The 23,725-nt window shown below is 40.4% G+C and overlaps 2 protein-coding genes across 3 annotated transcripts in view; both read right to left on the bottom strand.

The window, feature by feature from the left end:
* Positions 1-13,800: 13,800 nt before the first annotated feature.
* Positions 13,801-17,058, bottom strand: VCPKMT (valosin containing protein lysine methyltransferase). Its single transcript, XM_068992614.1, has 6 exons — positions 16,793-17,058; positions 16,586-16,696; positions 16,342-16,414; positions 15,403-15,522; positions 14,323-14,427; positions 13,801-13,857 (listed from the first exon to the last, which is right to left on the bottom strand). The coding sequence occupies exons 1-6, from the start codon at positions 17,056-17,058 to the stop codon at positions 13,801-13,803; spliced, it is 732 nt and encodes a 243-aa protein (XP_068848715.1).
* A 718-nt stretch (positions 17,059-17,776) lies between these two features.
* The window catches only part of SOS2 (SOS Ras/Rho guanine nucleotide exchange factor 2), a 100,788-nt gene continuing 94,839 nt past the window's right edge, over positions 17,777-23,725 (bottom strand). For both annotated transcript variants that reach the window (XM_068964046.1, XM_068964047.1), the window contains 2 exons: positions 20,886-20,995; positions 17,777-19,401 (listed from right to left, as the gene is read on the bottom strand). In XM_068964046.1, the coding sequence (XP_068820147.1) occupies positions 18,892-19,401; positions 20,886-20,995 (620 nt within the window). In that variant the 3' untranslated portion in view covers positions 17,777-18,891. The remainder of the gene's footprint in view (positions 19,402-20,885; positions 20,996-23,725) is intronic.

Raw genomic sequence — 23,725 nt, 5'->3', positions numbered from 1 at the left:
GATCATGCAGGGTGCAAAGACTCTGTTCTTGACTTTGAGGAGGGGGCGGAAGAGTCAGGGAGACAAGGTAGAAACATGGAAAAACAATGTTACTAGAGCCAAACTGGAAACGAACATCAGAGAACCTTTAAAATGGAAGCATGGGGAGATGAGCACCCTTGTGTGTCTGCCCAGGGCTTCCGTGAGTAACAATCAGTGAAATCATGGTGAGTGGCAAGTACCATGATGATTGTGCCACAGGAGGGGGCACAGAGAATGAAGGTGCGTCATAAGGATGGGGGATATTCCGGTTGGGAAGGACGGTGTCCCTGGCAGGAGGAAGGCAGTGGAGGACGCATGGAATCTGGGCATAGGCCAGCTCTGGGGACCCAAATGGCAGACTTCCCATGGCTGGGCGTCTTTAAATCAGACCTTGGAGCCCTGCAGGCCAAGCAGCGTTTACAGCCTTCCCTGGGCAGACCTGCTACCCTGGATTTTTTCAAGAACAAGGAAATAAGACCCTGGTGAGTGGAGGAGGCCTTTCATTTGACAGGTTGAGGAATCAAGGAAAACACATTTGCAAAACCAGTCCAATCACCTTTGCTCCCACAGTAAGAGTAAGAAGAAGATAATGACACATCAGTAACATGCTCAGCATGTCTTGGGCCCTGTCCTAGCGTGCTCACTCCTTTTAGGAGCCACCTCCTTTCCACAGCGAGCAACTCACAGCCCATGGGTGTCCCTAGCACCTGCCATAAGCCTGGCCCACTGAACACAAACGAGGAGAGATGGTGACTGTCTCTCTTCTGTGACAAGGAAGAGTGAAGGCACCTATTGATAAGATCTGGGCCAAGGTCAACTAGAGTCCAAAAAGAAGACAGACTGAGGAGACCAAGGGGAACTGAGCCACCGTCTGTCCCTCCTCCCTTCTGTGGACCTTTGGCTAAGGCCCCCTGCTCATTTGAGATGAAGCAGATACCCTCTGTTTCGTTTTGAATGGCACATACTTGGCTGGGAAGGGGAAGCATCATCCAGCCTTTTGTTGGATGTCAGCACCAAGCGCAGTAACTCGCATCTCCATCCAGCTTTCAAGCTGACACTGGGCTCTCCCATCCATTTTCCTGTTTGAGCATCCTAAGGACTCTGTGGGTGGGCAAAACAAATGTCACTATCACCACAACCATCCCCATCTGATTGAGGGACCTGCCAGAGGACTCACAGCTAGTCAGCAGAGGCAGGAGGTCAGCCTTCACCCTCTGGCTCCAGTCAAGCCAGGAAATCTCCATCAAATGCTGCCGAGGCATATCTTTAATCAGGAGGCCAGGGTAACCTGAGGGGCATCAGCTAATCACAGTCAATATCTGGCACTGAGTGTTTGGAAAGATGATAGCTGGATGCCTGGGAAGTCACAGAGGAGTCCAGAGAGTTGTGGGAACTCTCTTGTGCTCGGAAAAGTATTTCTGGGGAGATTTGCTGGCTGGAGCTACTTTGTCCCCAGGGGAGGCTGAGGAGGCCAGAGTCCTGGGCTCTTAAGAGAAGCCCACTCTCCCTGCCAGGATCCTCATGGAAGGACAGCAAACAACGCCATTCTTTTTGTTAAAGGATAATGGTCAGTTTTTCTAGGCTACCCGGCAAGTTGAGAGACACTGGTAAGAAAAATAAAGCCTCCAATCTTTTATCATTAATCACAACCCCATCCCCACCCCACCCCCACTCCAAAACACACACATTATCATACTCTGCTCTCCACTCACATTTCACAGGCCTGGGCACAGATCTTTATCTAAAGCAAGGCCAAGTGGCATCTTAGCTATTAGCTTGGGGCTTATGTTAGCCCTGATCACATTAAGCATGATCACATAAAGTAGAACTTACATCAAATCTGACAGTCTTGAGCCCATCCACACACAACACCAACATCTAATCTGGTTTCCTATTGTTTGGGAATTTAATTCTCCTACCACTGCAGTCAATCACCTGTCAATCATCAAAGCTGCCTTTAAAACTAACCCAGGCCTCTATTGTGAATGGTTGTCTTGTCTTTCATCAATCAGTCCTTGTGAAAGTCAGGGATCATTCTGGAAATTCATGGTTAGATTTTTTTTTTCTTGACTTGGTTTCAAGATGCCATATAGTCATAACATAAGGCCCTCAGGTATCTCACACAAGAAATCACAATTACTTTTTAAAACTACCTTACCAATCTATTTGGAATAAAATGCTGCTGCTAAGTCACTTCAGTCGTGTCCGACTCTGTGCGGCCCCATAGACGGCAGCCCACCAGGCTCCCCCGTCCCTGGGATTCTCCAGGCAAGAACACTGGAGTGGGTTGCCATTTCCTTCTCCAATGCATGAAAGTAAAAAGTGAAAGGGAACTTGCTCAGTCGTATCTGACTCTTCGCGACCCCATGGACTGCTGCCCACCAACATGATATGAATATAAATTCTAGTGAAAGTTTCAAATCTGGTGATATTAAAAAAAAACATTAGGTTCACTTCAATCTTTCCAAATACCTTGATATTCATGACAATTACATTTAAACTTCAGCAAAATATTTACTGCATGTAACATCTGTAACCCAAGGGTCAGCTTTGCCTCTGTTCCAAAGCCCTCCTCTGGCATATACTGGGAAGGGGAGGTTTTATTTTCCATCACTCTCGGTGGCCCCTGCAGTGCTGGGACCCTCTGGGGCTCTCTCTTCCTCCCAGAATTTATACTCCTATCATGTTATTCCAAACAGATTGGTAAGGTAGTTTTTAAAACTTACTCTTCACTTTCTGTTACCACATGGAAGCTAGACCCACGTGTCAGACTTCTTTGAAATAAAGTAAAAAAATGAAAACTTCACAATAACTGCAGGTTTTTTTCTGTAACCCAAGGAAGCTTTCCAACCTTTCTTAGCTGACACCCTCTGTGTCTAGTCTTGCTCTCCAGATCTTGGACCTCACCTAACACCTGCTGTAATTCTCCCTCCACTTTTCACACTCAGCCCTACGCAGATCCACCTGCTCTCTGAAGCAATTCATTCTCTCAGTGCTAATAACAAGTCCATGATGGGGACAGTGAGAGGGAGGCTTGAATGTTTTCTGGATGCAAAGGTGATGGGTATGCTCTTTGGTAACACAGGAAAACCACTCCCACAATGGGTTTTTATTTCTTCACTTTTGCTGAGTAATTTTATCATGTTTACTTTTGTAGTTTGATAGGTTAAGACACTGATCACCTGCAGTATGATCAATAACTGACACTATTCTAGGAAATCTATAAATCAATGGCTAAGATGATTAGGCTGGAATTATGCACAAAATAAAGACTTAAAAAGCAGATTACTTCTTGGGAAAAGTACTGGTTGGGAAAGATTGTAAGATAGGGGTAGAATGTGAAAGGCAGAAATGTTTGAAGGGTCTAGTTAGGACCTGCTCCATGGCAGGGAAGAGAAACCCAACCTCAAACCAGCAGAACAAAGTTAACTAGGTTATACAACTGGGAGTCTAGGCAGTAGAGCTGGCTTCAGAGGCTCAAACCAAATAATCAGGACAGTCTTCTGATTTCTCTCTCTGAATCTAGATTCTGCTTTTGTCCGTGTTGATTCTTCTTTGGGGGAAGCTGGAGTCTTATTTTTATCCTTAGTATTAGCTACCCTGGAAAAGAAGCAGTGCCTCTTATCCCGGAGGGCTCTGTGGGGCTGGCATGGGTCATGTGATACCCATCCTGTAACTGTGGCGGTGGGGGGGGAAGTGAGGCTGTTTGGCTGGGCTTGGTCATGGGGCAGGCAGAGGGTCAGTTCTTAAGAGATTTGGTCTTCACCAGTCAGCTGGGAGAAGGCTGATGGAAAAGATCACGAGCAAAGACAGAAGCCATGAGGCACGCTGTGTACACATCCAAGAGAAGTCCATTTTGAAAGGATAGCAAGAAGGAAGCAAAAGGACATACACCGAAGAGGGGACTGAATACCTTATGTGGGACTTTCTATTTTGGGGAGGTTTTTGAGTAGGCTGCTGAACAGTCTGGGACTCCCTGTCAGGGGAGTACACTGGCGCCACTATTTGCACAGGTGTGTGTGGAGAGATGCTACAAGTGGGAGACATCACAGGGGCATGGATTAGCCAGTGAGGCCTGGCCTCAGGTGACGGCAGGAACAGGAGGAAGATGGGACACACTGAAGGCAGCTGAAGAGGTGACGCCAGGGCTCAGGGGGTCAGGGTCAGGGGGCAGAGAGGGGGAATCTACAGTCGGCTAGTGGGCGGGAACAAGAGAACGGCAAGGTCTCCCCTGTGACTTCTTACTCCCTTCTTGTGATGAAGGTGGAGCCTACAGAGAAAGTGAAGAAGTCAGGGTGGAAGTAAATGACAGACAGGCTGCTACACTGGGAATCCCACCTTTTTGACAATAAAGGCTTGTTTTTTTTTTGGACCAAGCTGTGTTGCTTCCATGGGATAACTTCTCTCCAGTTTGCAAGAATTTACGAGTCTGAACCCTCAGAACAGGTAACTGAGGCTTATGCTGGAGAGATGCCTCTTCCCTATCCTTGTCCACATATATTATCTAGTCTAACCATCGCCACTGTGCTATCAGGTAGAAGGCACTCTCACTTTACAGAGACGGACACTAACATTCAGAGAATTTAACTCGCCCAAGGACACACAGCTAGAGTAGATGGTAGTCAAGTGAGCCATTTTCTCCTTAGGAGAACAGAATGTATAAGCTTGGGCACATAAAGGGACGGTGAGTGGATTTAGAACAGACCTAGGGTTGTCTTTGGAGCTAATTTGGACTTTCATTCCTTTTGGCCACACTGAACCTCCACTCCTCTCTTCCTTGGAATCTCAGGTTAACAACCAGACACTTATTTCAGACAGAAAATAACAGACTGAATGTGGGTGTCAGAGATATGCTAGAGAGTGAAAAGAGAGTTCTGGAAGACAGAATTTTTTAAAAAAAATCCTTGTGACAAGATTTAGAAAGACAATAGCTATTTTAAAAGTACACTGTACCTACATTCATAAATGTCACCGAAACCCAAAGGCATTCTCTGGTTAAACATTTATTATTTGTGGGAGTGTGAAACTTGTTTTTCCTGTTAGTTTCAAGAAGCCAGGTGTATGTTCAAATGTCCATTATATGCCATGAGATTATTCTTTACACTCATTTGGAATGAAAATATCAAGCTTCTCATTTTAGCTTTGGATAAAACATGCTATTTATATTTGTTGTACCCCAATATGCCACTGTACTGTGCTCGCATACAAGCCAGTTTTCAGGACACATTCCTAAAAGAACAAGGTCAAGTAATGAATGGAGATACATGGGATTGTTTGTACTATATACAATGATTTATCAAAGCACCGATGAGCCAACAATGAATCTGGACCTCAGACTGTTAAATGCTTGGACTTCAATAGATTAACAACTTAGAATAAAAGTTAACTTTAAAAAAATTACTCAGGAGTGTTTAAAAGCACTGACCTGTCAAGGGTTTTAACAGACTGCCAGTGATGATTCATGAGAGCTAATGACATGAAGGAAAACTGTTAAGTACTCAACATTTAACCCCGTAAGGATGGCATCTTAGAACAGCTCTTTCAAAAGCCTTAACTTTGTTTTGCAAAGAAGAAACATCATTGTTTCTAACCTTGTGAATAGTAAAAAGTGTGAATTTACCCTTCATCAAAGTAAGTTAGTGTGTCATAGCTAATAGACGTTTCTAAAAATTAAGACCAGCTATCTAGTATTCATAATAATCTTTTCCATCAACTGCAAACAAAACAGGCTTGCCAAGTTTAACATAATGCAGTTAAGCACTTGTGTTATTTTACACTGGCTGATGGAGAAGTAGATATAGTTCACGGTTCTGGCTCTCATTCTTGTCTGCTGGTACAGGCAGAATCAGCCTGAAGTTAAATAAAGCTCCTGATTCTCATCATATATACTGATCACAGGGTAAGAGATGGTTTACCCAGGAGGCAAGAGCTACAGAGTATTTTACAGTCACTTTGTTCTTTTAGAATGAACACGTCTAAACTCTGACAGTAATTATGCAGATACATCAAGCCCCAGACTTCAGAAAAATGACCTGGTGCCACTTATCTGGTCTCAGTTTAACATAGAGAACCACACAGGGAAAAATTGGGTAAGGTTCAGGATGGTGGGATCCTGGAGCTTCAGCCAACAAGCCCAAGCTCTGGTATTTGAAAATGAGGATATCCTCTGTTTTTTTGGCCTCTTAATGCTCATGGCACTTAGCTTTAGAACTGTAAAAATGAACAGCAAACAAAGGTTTCTTTTCACCACATTTTCTTCTTCTAAAATTGCTTACCTGTTCAACTTACTGTGGAACATTGTTCTCAGACTCCTCCCACCCAGAAGCCATTCCCACTGTGATGGGGTAGTGATGTTCACGAGCCCAATACTCTCAAAAAGATGCCCAGATTTCATACCGCAACAGACTTGCATTATTACATTTCCCCAGGACCCTCACGTAAAGTAATTCCAAGCCTGCTATAACCACAACATTTATCGAAGGCTTACTGTATGCTGAGTATTTTATGTGTTAAACCGAATTAATCCCTATGTCAAACTATGAGGCAATCCATCATGGTTTTACCTCATATAGGAGGAAACTGAGGCACACAGAGTCATACAGCTAAGTAAATGAAGAACTGAGGTTTAAATCCAGGTAATCTGGCTTCAAGGCTTGTGAGCTAATAGTCTTCAGGATGGTCATGAGAAACCAATCATCATAGAGATAACCTGTTCTAACATAGTTCTTTGAAAACTATTTGCTATTAATAATGAATTACATAAGATGTATCTCACAATTGATATGACCTGAAATACGTAACAGCTTTCACCTAACTGGTGAAAATGATTTCAGAATTTGTTTTCCTACCCCAAATCATTTAAAGTGAAAACTTAGTTTCCCATTACTTCATTAATTTTCAGTAAAATTTTGTTGCCACAAACTTTTTCTATTCAAATAAGGCTTAAAGATCTTTATGTTATAAAAACTGAATATTGTATTTTTTAAATGTTTATTATCACTGAATCAAAAATTTCAAATCCTGATGTTCCCTGAGGAAAAATTAAAACCGAAAGTCAAACAGGCAGCCTAAGCTTACAGAACTGTGATACAACCAAAGACAAAGCTTTAGTCTTTTGATGTAAAAGCTACTTATTACTCTAGTGAAGAAGGCATACTAGTTTGAAAACTAATTAAAATTAATTAGAAGCTTCAAGTACCTCAGATGTAAAATCATGCATTATATAAAAAGTACTTTCAAGGTGAATTTCATTTTTAGAACTTGAACTAATTTAGCCTTTGAAATATCTCTTATAGAAAATACCAACAGTAGAGAAATGATTTATGAATTGCAATTTATGCAGCTATATGAACAACATTTAAAAATTCAAAAGGCATATCAAAATGCAATAAACAGAAAATAAATACATATTTACCAGAAAAAAAAACCCTATTTTACCTACACTACTGTTATGGTCTGGATGCTTACACCACTCCCCTCCCCACCCATTCATAGACTGAAATCTATTCCTCCAGTGTGATGGTATTTGGAGGTGGGGCATTTGGGAGGTGAGCAGGTCATGAGGGTGAAGCTCTCTATAAATGGGATTTGTGCCCAGTAAAAGAGATCCCAGGGAGTGCCTTGTCCCTTTCTGCCCTGTGAGGACAGCTGCCTATGGACATCTTGATCTTGGACTGCCCAGATTCCCAGAACTGTGAGATATAAATTTCTGTCATTTGTAAGTTACCTAGGCTACGGTATTTTGTGATACCAACCCAAACGAACTAAGACAACCACATTATACTCTGAAAGCAACTCATAACAGGTAGGTTGATTCTTTAAAATCTAATGTACTTCACTTTCAAAATGCAAGTGTGAATCCATTTAAAACATTCTATTTTAACAATTCCTGTCTATAAACTGTAAAGACCAAGTCAAGCAATGCCATCTACAGGGAACCTTAGGAACAACAGTCATATTTCTATGATCCACATTTTTTTTTATGTTTTATTTATTTATTGGACATGCAGCATGTGGGATCTTAGTTCCCTAACCAGGGACTGAACCCATACCCCCTCCATTGGAAGCTCAGAGTCTTAACCACTAGACCACCAGGGAAGTCCCCCACACTTTTCTTTGGGGCCTTCCCTGGTGGCTCAGACAGTAGAGAATTTGCCTGCAATGCGGGAGACCTGGGTTTGATCCTGGGGTCGGGAAGATCCCCTGGAGGAGGAAATGGCAACCCACTCCAGTATTCTTGCCTAGAGAATCCCATGGATGAGAGCCTGGGGGCTACAGTCCACGGGGTCACAAAGAGTCAGACACAACTGAGCAACCAACACTTTTCACACTTTCCTTTAAATAAACACAGTTGTCTGTACTCTGAATTGACATCATTTAACAAGGAAACTAGCCACACTGTGTAAAAAGTCCCACTAAAAGTCATTCTGAATTGTTAATACTTCCTAATAATCAAACTTTACTTCCAAATTCACCAAACATGACCCATGGACCCTAGCTTATGAACTGTAGCAGGTTAAGATTTAAAACTATGTAACCTTAAAGACCTTAATAGTTATAGTCTTATACAGGGAGGAAACAAGTCATTGGAGGCTACACCTGTAATAATTTTCTTTTCCTAGCTCTTGAATCCTCCCCCCTTCTTTTTTTTTGGGTGGCTACCCTGTGCTGCATGTGAGATCTTAAGTTCCCCTGCAGTGGAAGTGGAGTCTTAACCACTGGACCTTTAGGGAAGTCCCTCCCCTTTATTCTTGAGGAGTATCACCTTTACCTTCTTGGCCAAGCTTTCTAAATTTTCACGTATTTAGTTCCTAAAACTCAGCCCTGTTTATTTTAAAACATCCTATTTCATAGAAAATTCCACATCAGAGTCAAAGCTCTTTCCTCCCTTTACAGTATTGATCTAATCATGGTTTGTTTTCATGTATCTCTTTCCTTTTCTTCGAACTCTTCTTGGGAAGTAGCTGCTAGAAGAGGCTTCTTCATTGCAGTAATTCTCAATCTAGGCACTTTAACAAATTAAACTCTGGTTTAATTGGACTGGGATGGAGACTAAACACAGTTTTTGTTTGCTTTTAATCTTCCAAGTACAGCTAGTCTGAGAAGCACTGCCTTACTGGGTGGCTGGGTGGGGTGTGTGGCTCTCTAACTGGCTATAGCTGCACTGTGGTAAGTGGCTTATAGGTTTCATTGTGCACAGTGGCAAGCCCCACTTGGGCTAATTCCTGAGCGGTTCCTCCTGGCCCTGGCAGTCCCTTGAGATTTGAGCGTTGTCTATATTCTGTCTAACTCCCAGCTAATGGCATCACACCTCACTCGTCTGCTGCACCTGCCTTTTAACCACCCATGTTGCTGCAGAAGTCCTAATGCCTTCAGCTCACGTATCAACTCTCAACTGCCTGAGATCCATCTTTAACGCCTCTCTGCCTGACAGTACAAAACTGCCATGCTCTGAAACATGCTCTGCCATGCTCTTGAACAGATGTATTCATCTGCAGGATAAAGACAAATCCAACCAGGTGGGAAAATGCTAGTCTAACCTTCTTGGAGGCATCCTGGATCTTGAATTTCTCCCCAGGTCTCCCTCCTGTGGCTTCTGAGTACAGATATGCTCTGTTCCCTCTCTCATGAGAGCTCAAAGGACTAAACCCCTTTCCTCAACATTGCACTTCTTCCAAAGGAAGGCCTCTCCCAGGTCTCCACAGCTGTGTGTGGATGGTAGTTAGTGACAGAGCTTGCTACATGACCTGGCAACCCTCAGGAAGCCCGACAGTGCTTACTAATCAGTATGGTTCTCTGATCTTAGAACATGGGGATTGGTACCTTTTAAACTCGGCTTTGGCCTTATTCCAGAATAAGAAAAACAATCTCACTTAACTTTCTGTTACAAAGTACTTAATCCTGTTGTCAGTACCTTGTATCAGTTCCCCAGAAACAGATGGTAATGAATGTATGACGGTGGTTTAGTCTCTAAGTCAAGTCTGACTCTTGTGACCCCATGGACTGTAATCCGCCAGGCTCCTCTGTCCATGGGATTTTCTAGGTAAGAATACTGGAGTGGGTTGCCATTTCCTTGACTTATTAAGGCGGTAAGAAAGGAGTGGACATGGAAGAAGAAGAAGCACACACAAGCAAGGGGGTGATTCTGGCAAAGCTGCCAAGAGGCTGATCTCAATCCAACCCCTCCAGGAAGTTTTGGTGTAAGGTCCCCTGTCGGAAGTAAAGGAGCTGGGCTTTCATTATAGGAATGTCAAGGAGGACTTCAGCTGAACACCCACAGCTACTGTATTTTAGAAGTACAGTCTTAAGGGGAGGAGGGTGAAAGGGACCTAAGGAATTGGAGTGGACTACTAGGGCTGGTCATTGTTAATAAACTCATTTCTACAAGTTTTATAATGTTACGAAACAAGCCAGAAAGTGATCATTTGTTCTAAGACTTCACTAATAAAATACCTGGTATTATCTATAACTAGAAAAATATCATACACTTAGGTTACACTAGCTGCTTAATAAGCTGATTAATGAAATGCTAAGAGCAGTTTCAGAGAAGGCAATGGCACCCTACTCCAGTACTCTTGCATGGAAAATCCCATGGATGGAGGAGCCTGGTGGGCTGCAGTCCATGGGGTCGCGAAGAGGTGGACACGACTGAGTGACTTCACTTTCACTTTTCACTTTCATGCATTGGAGAAGAAAATGGCAACCCACTCCAGTGTTCCTGCCTGGAGAATCCCAGGGACAGGGGAGCCTGGTGGGCTGCTGTCTATGGGGTCGCACAGAGTCGGACACAACTGAAGCGACTGAGCAGCAGTAGCAGCAGCAAGGGCAATTTGGGGAAAAAAACAAACAGCAGAACAAAAGTTAAAGACTGAAGAAAGCCTGAAGGAAAAAAAAATTTCTCTTGATGTTAATCTTTAATTTATCTAGGGCTGCTTTTGCTCTTTCTGGAAAGCAGTCACCTGCTTTAAACGTTTATTTTCTCTAAAGCTATTTCTGAAACATTCGCAAAGTCACAGGATCTCAAAAACAACGTTTATTTTAACACATAAAACGTGCCACCTAGCACCAATGCCTGTTAAGTACCAGCATTCCATCTGGTTACTATTACGCTTTGGAACCAGTGTGACTGGGAAGTCCTGACAGATCAGTCTGCGAGCAGATGATGATCATAACATAAAACAGAGGCCACACAGAAAAAAATCATTTGGTAAATGTACACAGAACTACACTTGCAGTTATTTAAACAGCTTTCTGTTTCATATAAACAAGTTATCACCAGTGATTTAGCCACATTTTCCTGGAAGCTACACGTGAGGAGACGTGCACAAGCCACATAAATGCACGAGCCTGAAGCTGGGCCTTTTATTCTCATTCCATTCTCAAATAAAAAATTTTTACAGATATCTTTCCCTCCCTTGCACTCTGACTTCTGACTTTCATCTTTATTAACCGACCACAGTATAATTTATTATGTAATTCACAGGGTAAATTATACTATAATAAGTACGATGAAGGAAAAGCACAGAACTTTGGTCACAAAATAGTCTTTTTGTTTTTTTTTCCCACCCCCCAAGTAAGAGAACACAAATATTAAAGTTGTCTGAAAACAATGAAGTGGAAGATACTTACAATAAAACCCACTGTATAAATGTTAAAACCCTCTCTTAAATTTATCTTGATGACAAATTAAACTTCACTGATTTGAATTTAAACATTTTTAAAGAGTAACTGATACCTCTCTTTAGAAACTGGATCAACTTACCTCTATTTTCCTGAAAACACGCCAAGCCAACCATGCTACTTCATTATTTTTGGCAGACTTTAGGCTAACCTCAGTACCTATTTTTATTAGAGGAGTGACTGACACAATGTTTCTTTTAAGCAGAACTTGATGTGGAGCTAAAAGTAAACTAAGTTGGATTTCAGGCCCATTGGCAGGTAGGCAGTCAGTCAAGTCATTTTTCATATTGCAGGCAGCCGCTGGTGGTTGTCTATAGATCGGATCCCTAAAGACATGCTGAAAAAATCTGTGAACACAATCTTCCCATGCTGTATTCACATGCTTCATTCACGTTATTAGCTTACCCATGTTGTTAAGAGGCTTGGGTAAGATGACTGAAGATTTCACGATGGGAATTTCTATAAGAAAAAAACGGAAACCTTAAAAGACTGATTTCTTATTATATATTAAATATTTACTGGGCATTTAATACTAGGTATTATGCCTGCTGACAGCTAAATGCAATTCAAATGAATAGCTATATATAATGTTTTGCTTGGAGATGGTCTTTGTTAATGGCTAAAGTACAAGCAACCAAAGAAAGAACAGATATACTAGACATCATCAAAATTAAAAACCTCTGTGTTTCAAAGGACATACTATCAAGAAAAGAAAAGGACAACCCACAGAATGGGAAGAAAATATTTGGAAGTCATAAATCTCGTATGAGTCTGGTATCCAGGATATATAAAGAATGTTTACAACTCAACAGTGAAGACAACTCAATTTTAAAATAAGCAAAAGATTTCTACAAACATGTAAAAAGGCCAATAAATACACAAAAAAGATACTCAACATCATTAGTCATTAGGGAAATAAACACCACAATGCGATTACCACTTCATACCTACTGAGATGACTACAATAAAAAAGATTAACAACAATAAATGTTAAGGAGGATATGGAGAAACTGGAAAATGCAGATAGTGCTGGTGAGAAAGGAAAATAGTATATGAGCTTTGGAATAGTTTGGCAAGTCCTCAAAAAGCTCAACATAGAGTTCCTGTGTGCCTTAGCAATTCCACTATGGGTATACATACCCTCAAGAGATTAGGAAACATGCCACACAATAGTTTCACATGAATATTCACAACAGGTTTATTCAGTAGAGCCCAAAGTGGAAGAAATGCTCATCAACTGATGAATGCATGGATAAGGTGTGGTATATCCATACAAAGGACTACTATTCAAGTGTAAAAAGAAGTGAAGTGCTGATGCAAGTTACAACATGGATGCACCCTTGAAAACACTGCTGAATGAAAGAAGCCAGATGTAAGAAGCACACATCATGTGTGATTCCATCTGTATGGAATGTTCAGAATAGGCAAATCCACAGAGATACAGACTGGTGGTTGCTAGGGGTTGGGGAAGGCAGGATAAAGGTGTAACTGCTAAAAGGTACGGGGTTCCTTTTTGGGGTAATGAAAATGTTTAAAATTAAAACGTGGTGATGGTCCTCCAATTAGGTAAATATACTAAAAATGGCTTAAGTGTAAACTTTATTATATATAAATTATATCAAGTTAAAACAACAAATGACTCTCTGCCCACCCCCCACCCCTCAAGAAAAGCCTTTATATTTAGGAAACACAAAATTTTTAAGCCTTAAAAAAAAAAACAAAAACCTACTTTTAAAACTATACAACAGCTTTGGCTAAAACTGGATCCTTTAAGGCATAAAATATTTTTAATTCATTGTTTTATCTCTAGAACCATGCCATATAATAATTGATCTGAATTACTAATCCCACTGCTCTTCTTTCTTTGTATTCAAACACCTACTCTGGATTTCAAAAAATGCACATTATCTGCTTTTGGCTAGAATGCACATAAATCAAAAAACTTCACCACAAATCCAAAGGAAAGATAATAGAAACAAAGGGAACTAAATCAAGTTTAGCACCCTCAATTCATAAAAGTGATCTTGTTCTTGCCTTATACCAGTCACATACACACAAGGTGCTGGGGTGCACAGGTAGATGGGACACAATTCTTCCCTTCTACACATTCAAATACGAGGCACTGTGTAAAATGTACTGATGGTTAAAGGAAGCAATCTAAAAGGGGAACATAAAAATTCTATTTAATTGAGTGCATTTTTCTTTATTGGACAGACCAATAAATAAAAACATATAACTATGTTATAGTTGGACTAGTAAAAAAAAATAAAAACTTGAATGGTTGGAGAGAGTTCACAAAGGTCAGAACTGGCATTTAAAAACCTCTAAGAGATAACAGAAATTTATAAATAGCTAAGTTACTTGTCTGAGGTAATGCCCAATTATTAAGCTATATAATTTACAGCTAGAAATGACCTTTACAAAAAAGTCTGCCTTTTAGAGAAAACACCTGAGGCCCAGTAAGTTAGGCAATCTTAACACTGAGCATTAGCGCCCTAGTCCTGTTAATCATTATAGCCATTTCCCCACATGAAAATTATTATCTACATCATACTCAAGCTCAGAGACAGTGTCCAGCTAGTGAAATCACTTCAGAGGATGATAAGGCAAACATGTATTTACCGATTTTTTCTTTCTGATGTATAAAATGTGAATATCTTCACTTCGATATTCTTCATCATGTTTTTCCAAAGGAATTTTTTCAAAGTCAAAGTCTAGTTGAAGGAGCTATAAATTTAAAAAAGATGCAATTCAAATTCAATAATATGAACTATTCATTGCTGACAGAAATCAGAATGGTGGTTACCTTTGGAATACTGACTGGGAGAGGTATGCAAAAAGTTGAGCTAAGCACTTGATATATATGCATTTGATATGTGTAAACTCAACTGAAAACTGATTAATGATATCAAATTTTCAAGTATACATTATTTCAAAAGTTCATTAAAGTTCTTCACAGTCAAGAAAAACATAAAAGTAAAAAACCATTTCACCATATATCTGAGGCAGAGTCATGAAGAGTCACTTTACCCAAAGTAACCCTTTCAGAAGATAAAACTGAAGAGCCCATAAAGATGTTTCCTTAAGAGGAACCACTTGTAATATGATGGATCTTTACCCATAAGAAGCATTTGGGTGACCACTGGAGGAAGATGGGTGAAAGACAAATGGGATTCTAAGTACTACTTCTGCAGCTTCCTGTGGGTCACTAATTCTTGCAAAAGGAAAAAAAAAAGAAAAAGAAAAACAACTTCAAAATAGGTACGATACATTGGCCAAAGCTATCATAAAAATACAGTGGAAAATACGGAAATGAAAACATATCACATATCATGTTTCTATGATGTATTCTCCAAAAAATATATACATCATTAATATGTTCCTAAAAGCCAGCAACTTGTCTGATAAACACTGAAAACTTTCTCAGGAAAGACAAGGGTGTCACATCATTATTTTACATGGCTTTACAAATACTAGATCAACAAGTCAGAAAAGAAAAAAAAAGGATCAGAATGGGGTACTGGGGCAGGGGAGGCTGGAGGCAGTTGTTAGAATGGTGCGCTCTAAAGAATTCTCTCCTTGAGTTCATTCAAGCAGAATGTTTTCCCTACTCAAAATTACCACAATGTACTGGAACACAAAGCCACACGTAGCCTCTCTGAAGGGTAATCCCTACAAAGGTAGATCTAATAGAGTACTCACCTCAAAATACTTTTTCTCGATTTCTGGATTTTTTCCCATTGTTCGCTGTTCATAACAACATATAATACAAGTCTCAGACCCACTGAGATCTTTTAGGGTTTTCAACAGTGGCTCCAAAGACTGTTCAAAAAGGAATATGATTTTTGTTAATGACTTTTAAAAACACATCTGTTTACTATAAAAGGGGGTAGGGGAGGCAGAGGAGATAATTATAACTCCCTTACAATTCACACATCTTTGAATCAATCCAACCCAGTAAACACGGTTACAGCTCTGTAACCAATGATTGGTAAACTCTTAACTAATCAACCATTGTATTGATTTCAGCTTCCAGAGGATGGATTCAAGTGACTGCATTTTGGAGTACCCATGGGTAAAAATGGAATTGACAGCATTCTTAAAGCTTACTCTAACAGGATTTAATCAATCAACAATTTACTTACAAAAGAAGGTCCAACTTCAACTTGAACATAAGTTGGTTCAATGTTCATTATTATAAAAAAATGATTGATGCTTACAACACTATACAAACTGATATTCTAAAAGAAAAAAAATTCTATAAATATAATAAATGTTGCTCCAAAACAATCAATCCTTTAGGATGCAACTTACAGCTAACTTTAAAAAAAAAAAAAAGAAAAGAAAAAGAAATCTTAGCCTTTTACAGGAGATCCAGAAGAAAAAATCCTTTAAAAATTTTACGGAAGCCTCTCCTAAAACGCACATAACACTTTTCTCAATAAGCTTCAGGGACCTCTATGTTAATCATGAGCACATATACGTACTTCCTGGTGACCTTTATTTTCTCTTTGTTCATCAACTATGGAACATATATCCTGCATTCAGAGATGTTAAAATGCTAAGTAATGCGTGCTCCAGAATCTTCGAAATACAGTATAAGTCTTCTAAAGGAAGAGACTCCACTCATCAAATACTCACCTCTTCGTAGTATATGCAGTCAGCCATCAGTATATAGTCTGGCGGAGAAGGAAAGTCTTCTAATTCTTCCCCCCTTAAAAACGTCAACCACATATTTTAAACTGTTGCTTTACTAATTTAAAATAGTCTTGTTTTATAAAAAGACCCAGAAATCTCCACTTGTATTAATCATGCTTTCAGTGAAACGCAATTTAAAGCCAACTACAAATTGTTATCTTAAAACAAGCTGAAAGGCCATACAAACCATTTCAGTACCTTGGCTTGAACAGAACCAGTGACAAGATGCTTGTTCATATTAATATTCATCTTCAGCAAGTCTTGCAATTCCTCAAGATCGGTGACTATGACATCTGCCCTATAAAATAACGTTGATTTAGGTGTAGGCACAAGAGTGGGAAGCCAGTAATCGGGGTTCCCGAACAAAGCGGCGTACCCTCCCGCCAGGTCTTACCCGAGGGTAGCGGCCATGAGCCCCACAGCCCCGGTGCCTGAGCCCAGCTCTAGCACTGACCGCCGGCTCAGCGCGTGGGCCCCATCGCCGGAAAATCCGGGCGTTTCCAGGTATTTAGAAAGGACAATGGCGGCGTCCCAAACAACGCAGCCCACGCCACCGGAGCCATACTGCTGCAGTCGTAACACCGTGCCATCTCGCTTCTCCAAAACTCGCACAAAGTTCCGCAGTGGATCCTCCCCAGAGGACTCCAGAGAAGCCGCCATCGCTGCCCGGCAACAAGATGCGTCGCACGCAGCGACGCCACATTCACGCGCACTATTCCGGGCCCCGCCTTGCCAGGGCCCCGGCGCATCCCGGTGGCGGAGTTGGGGCTACGGCGCGTGCGCGAAGGCACAAAGCCCGGAAGGCCGCATTCTTCCAATGGTGGGCCGAGGCACCCCTACCTGCGCGAGACCGTCTCATTCTCCCCTAAATTACAAGTGTGGCTTAACGAACGGGCAGTTTAAATCACTTTTCCAGACAAAGCCAACCTGAGCGTTTTTACCTGACTGGAGACTGATTCACAGTCTTTTTTTTTTTTTTTAATTACTGGCTTTAAATCAAGGCAGCTTCCAAGATACTACCAAGGGTGGCTATAGTCTGCTCATCTCGAGTTCCTAATAGGCTCCTAAATTTTCATCTAAATGCATAAAACGGTTGCAGGAAGCTTGTGATTGCGTTTAACAGTGAAGACAGTTTCCCCTCTTCCCTCTAAAGTTTACATCACTTAAATTCTTTGAGATTATGGAATTTAAATTGCACGAAATAACTGAAAATAATGTGTGTATATGTATTACTTGTACAGAACTCGACAGTCTTACCCCCTTGTTCCTTATAATGAAAACACATTTTGAAAGTCTTAAAAATTAAGACTGGGGTGATTTATTAATCTTGTTAGGAACTCTGATACAAAGCACAGTAAAAGGCCACAGACCAGTAAGTAAACAATGTGGCTTTTGGCTACTTTACAACTGCTGCTAGCACTAAGAGCAAGACACGCTTTTTCATCACTTTGAACAGAGGAGTACAAATGGCAAATAAAAGTTTTAATCACTTCTCTGATTAAAAAGTTTAATAAAGCTTTAACTGCTGGTTTAAATATTACCAATCTAAAAAAATACTTTAAAAAATTGTAGTTAACACGAGATTTATAGAGAAAGTTACTTGGTTTTGAAGGCAATGCAGTTGGTTCCTATGCCATAAGAAAATTATCCTCCGGATTTATGAATTAGTAAAGTAGCAGATTGTATTATAGGCCTTGAGTCACATAAATTTATATAGGTTATTAGCATTGTTTTTAAATATACAATATAAACAAAACTGTACATATATGGCATATTAACTTTGTTTTCCAAAACAATAGGCAACTCGTTAGCTAAAGACACCATAGTCTGCAAAAACAAAAAGGCACATCTGTACAAGATATATGCCCTTTTTCCCTCTATGACTGAGTTAGGTAGTCTTTACATTTTGACAAAATAATAAACACAGTGCATTCTATTATTTTCATTCTATTTTTCACTTTTGTCTTCAGCAGCAAATTCTGGCATTTAAGACATGGCATTGAAGAGTTTAAGAATAGTGGGTGTTATTCACAATTTTCGGTAAAAACTAGATGTAAAAGATGGTCAAAGAGGCTTAAAAATCAGTTATCACCACACACCCCCTATATGTGTGTAAATTCACTGCCTTAAATAGTCATCTGTTACTCAAATTTGAAAAATTCCACAAATGCACCATCCCCTTTCAGTGCAATCAACTTCACTTTAAACCATATTTTAGCAGAGTCTACAGTGCAAATATGAATTCCTTATACTGGCCTTTTGGGAGCACTGAGGATCCAAGACAAGGCAATGCTACTGATCACCTGAGGATAATGGTAAATGACTTCTGTATTTTTATTTTTCCAATTCTGAAAGGTTATTTGATCAGTAGCATTTTTGTAAGAGCATTATTTTTTAAAAAGTACTAAAATACTATGCCTTTTTTGAATAAATTAAAAAAAAAAGAAATTTTACAAATACCATTCCAGTGTCAATGACTACATATGGCTAGGGTCATTGAGGAGTTTCTGCATTTTCTAACAATGGCAGTCTATACATTGGGGGGTGTGAAAGCTCCCGTTTGTAAGTCTTTGGTGGCAGTTTTGGTAGAAGAGGGCTTGAATTCTGCCTTGGTGGAACAGGGGGAGCTTGAAGATGAGCAAGATTATTTTGACTAGAACTGAGCACATAGCATCGACGAGGTACCCTTGGAGAGGGTGTGCTAGGAGGAGTGTTTGGAGAATTTGGACACGTATTAACGTCTCTGAACCAGTCTGGATCTCTGTGAAGATGTCCCAGTGGAGGTGGCTGAAGAGTAAACGGACAGTTTATAAAGTGTTCTGGAGGCCGAAGTGGAACCGGTGGAGGGGTATCAGGAAGAGGATCTCTCGGCGGTGGTGGAGGTGGACTATGCAGAGGCCCATCAAATGGACCAGTAGGAGCAGGAACTCTGGGTTTTACCTTTGGAGGAGGAGGTTGTCTTGGTGGAATAGCAGGGGGGTCATCATCAGATTTCATAGTTCCCTCAAAAACAAAAAAATTAAATTATACCCTTGAAACATCTATAAGAAAAAGTTTTAAAAAGACTAAAAAATTCTTACGTGTTAAGTTAAATCCAGAGACACAAAACAGGTTAATCTGGTTTAATGATCAGATTGATGAATAAATTACTCCCAGTTTCACTCAGGGCTCTGTTTAATATTTTTATATATGAGATGTTTTAATTGAAATCTTATAAAGCCTCAGATTATCTTGCTTTGTAGATAGTTTATAAATTTATGCATTTTAATTATAATAATGGGCAAGTAAGTAAAAAGAATATTTAGTTTTGTAGACATGAATGCTGAAGCTGAAGCTCCAATACTTTGGCCACCTGATGGATGAGAAGAGCCGACTCACTGGAAAAGACCATGATGCTAGGAAAGAATGAGGGCAAGAAAAGGGGGCAGCAGAGGATGAGATGGTTGGATGGCATCACCGACTAAATGGACATGAGTCTGAGCAAACTCCAGGAGATAATGAAGGACAGGGAAGCCTGGTGTGATGCAGTCCATGGGGTATCAAAGAGGTGGACATGACTTAGTGAATGAACAAGAAGACATGAAAGAACATGATGTCAAGAGGATTTAATATTCAGCTTCTGCTTTTTGGCCATTTACTTCTACTATCCCCAGTGAAATTCAGAGTGGTGGTTCTCCAAAGTTTGACCCAGGAGCAGCAGCATCAGCACTACTGAAAGTGAAAGTGTTAGTTGCTCAGTTGAGTCCGACTCTTTGTGACCCCATGGGGTGTAGCCTGCCAGGCTCCCCATTCCATGGAATTCTCCAGGCAAGGATATTGGAGTGGGTAGCCATTCCCTCCTCCAGGGATCTTTCTGACCCAATGATTGAAACCGGGTCTCCTGCATTGCAGGCAAATTCTTTACTGTCTCAGCCACCAGGGAAGCCTACTAGTAGGGATTTGTTATAAATGAAAATTCTTGGGCCCTGCCCCAGACCAACTCAATCAGAAATTCTGGCCATCTGGTTTTAACAAACCTTTCAGATGCTTCTGATGCAGCCTGAAGTTTGAGAAGCACCAGCTGAAAGTTTGGAGAATGCTTTGAATACTACAGTTTTTCCCATCTCTATCCGAAAGAAATTGTATTTCTGAGTATCTATGAATCTGCCCAGCCTCTTTCTTTTTTAGAAAAAGTATTATGAGGGTTAAACAATTATTTAAGGTATATTCTAAATAAAACAACCTAAGTATTTAAAAAACATAAAAGGTAACCAAATTATAATTGACAGACTCTTTTTAAGAATAAGCACTGTTTTGAAGATTCACAACTTTGAATAAGTTGAGGCAAACCCAAGTCCTATTGACTACCTTGGATTTTTGTTGTTGCTCTTGTTGGCCACAAGGCACAGCATGTGGGATCTATAGTTCTCTGACCAAGGATCAAACTTGTGCCTCCTGTAATGGAAAAACAGCATCCTAACCACTGGACCATTGGGGAAATTCCCTACCTTGGAATTTGAAGCATCCTGATCAAATTTTTTTCGAGGTGGAAGTGGAGGAGGAATCAGTGGCTCTTCACTTAGCTTATGTAAACTACCACACGAACTGAAGAAAGACTCTGGGGGTAAAAAAGATCAGTTTAACCACAACTCATAATGCAATCATAAGACAAAACTTTATTTCAGTCTGTGATCACCTCTCCTATGGCATCCATCAGACTGTACTGTAGCTGACTGTTGGTTTAGCTATCCTTTCCATTAAGGTGTAAGCTTTTTGAGGGCAGCATTTATTTTCATATCTATAGCATGTAACACACTGATAGTGCCTGCCACATGCTACATACTACTGCTAAATGAAAATAGAGTATCCAATTAAGATTAATAAGGAGATTCTGCTCCCTGAAAAGTCTTTTTTGTTTGTATAACTGTACCTATTTCCAAAGAAAGAGCATCCATAAACAGAGACCATGCATTTTTGAGAAAGTTACTATCGGATACATTTCTACACAGGTAATAAAACCTCCATTTAGGAGATGATAGGGTACAGTTGCATCACAGAACTGTTCTCTCTATAAATTTCCTATTGATAATGGACACATTACATAACCACATTAATGGAAATTTACAAAATAATAAAGTATTAGAGGAAAAATTATCCCTAGACATAGAACGATTTTCATGTCCATTTATTTCTTTTATCTTTTTCATGTGGTTATAATATCTGTTATTATGGACCTGTATAAAGGCATTGATCAAGTCTTGTTTATCATTATACTGAGATTGGGTTTAAAGGAGCTTGTTGGGAAAGAAGCTGATGAGTTTAATTTTAAACACACTGAGTTTGTGTGAACTGCTTATGGGATATCCAAGTAAAGATGTCACTCATTACTCCATGTCAAAAATTGCTGTCCTGAGCATATCACTCTGCAGTCACCCCAGGGGATCCTGCTGGCTCAGAGTGCCAGCAGCAGAAGCGAACAGTGTCCCTATGCGGTGTTGGCAGATGGTGCGAGGAGGTCAGGTAGAACACTACCTGCTGTCAGTACGTTCCTTCTGCTTGCCCCGCACTCTGCCCTGTCTTTGTCTCTAGGTGATGGTGAATCTATTCCATATGGTTTAGTCAGCCAATTCTGCCGAGGGCGCCCCAATTCCAGTCAAGAAGTGGACAAAGGACTCATTTTCTTGACAAGATCAGATCTGTAGCTACCTCTTTCTTATGCACGCAGCCATGTGCTTCAGTGAAATGTGATCTCACCCCTTAGCTCCAAAGATGGGGCCTGCTTAGACCATTCCCTCAGCCAGAGTAACTGGTTTAGCTGTTGGCACAGGACCCAATTCAGACTACTGAAATCTGAAAGGAGTTATGCGAGAGGCTACTGAAAAGGAAGTTTCTTGTTCTTTTGAAAAAGCAGTCTGTCATTTGTACCTCTTTCTCACTTGACTGAGCAAGGACACACATAACCTTTTTATTGCTCCTGCCACCCCTCTTTCAACTTTGAGGAAAAACAGCCTTAGATAAAGCTGATAATCTGGACAAAACAACAAACAGTCAAAAAGAAACCTGGTCTTTGATAATATCACTGAAACACTGAATCAACCAGTCTTAAAGCAACCGTCCTCCAGATTTTCAGCTAATGAGTCAGAATGCTTTCTTATTGTTTAAGGCAAAATTAGTTGAGTCTTCTCTTCCTCACAGAAACACACATGCTTATGGAAGCAAAAAATATCTTAATGATGATGAGACATTTAAGTTTTTGAAACTGAGTCTGACTCTACAGTCAGACCACTTAACCACTATGACAGGAGGTACTTAGTAACCCATGCTGAAGTCTCAACTTCAATTTTATTTCCATTAAGAGCACTTCCCCACAGATTATTCAGGTTTTGTGAACTTTTAAAATAACTTCATTATTCTATACTAGTGAATGTAGGATAATTTACTAAACAATTTCTGCAATGTTAGTTAGCTATGTTAAGTTACTTCCAATTTTTTATCATTCACGCATCCATCCATGCAGCAAATATTTATCGGGCATCTGCTATAGTGCCAGCACTCTTCTAGGCACTAGCAATACAGCAGTGAACAAGAAGCAAAAATTCATGTCCTTATGAAGCTTACATTCTAGGTTGATAAGAAAGAATAAACATGATGATTAAGTAAAAGTATAACAGCTCCAAGTTAAAAGAAGACATATTACATAGGGAATGGGGAGCAAGTTCAAACAGGGTGATCAGGGAAGACCTCCTTCAGGAAACACTGAGAAAAACGGCTGAAGGAGGCAAGGGAGCTTGCCATTAGGCCAGACGGGTGAGCAGCACTCTAAGCAGAGGGAATCGGAAGAACAAAGTCCTTATGTGGGATCATGTCCAGGATGCAGAGTAGCTAGAGCAGAGCAGGTGACAGGAAAGAACAGCAGGTGATGAAGTCTGACCGATCAGAGGTCCGATTTCACAGCACCTTATGGGTCCTTTCTGAAGACACTGGAACTGTGTCTTTTACTCTAAGATGGAAGGCCATGGGCTTTAAGTAGTGATGAGTCAAGTCTAACCTACATTCTAAAAGGACCCATCTGCTGTACTGAAAACTGAAGTATGGAAGGTGGGAAGTGAGGATGCTACTATAATAAACCAGGTAAGTGACTGTGGTCACTTGGACCAGGGTAGCAGTAGTAAAGAAGTCAAGAAATGGTTAGATCCTGGATATATTTTGAGAGTAAATAAAACTTGTTGATGGATCACACTTTGGGTATGGGAAAAAGAAACAGGTAAATGATAGCTCTTAATATTTTCAGCCTCAGCAATTAGACAAATGTGATTATAACTGGGAAGAGGTGGCAATGGAAAGAACA

Source organism: Capricornis sumatraensis, chromosome 2 (genome assembly GCF_032405125.1).
Source record: "Capricornis sumatraensis isolate serow.1 chromosome 2, serow.2, whole genome shotgun sequence".
NCBI classification, from domain to species: Eukaryota; Metazoa; Chordata; class Mammalia; order Artiodactyla; family Bovidae; genus Capricornis; species Capricornis sumatraensis.
The sequence above is the reverse complement of the archived record's forward strand: the minus strand, read 5'-3'. Positions and strand labels throughout refer to the sequence as shown.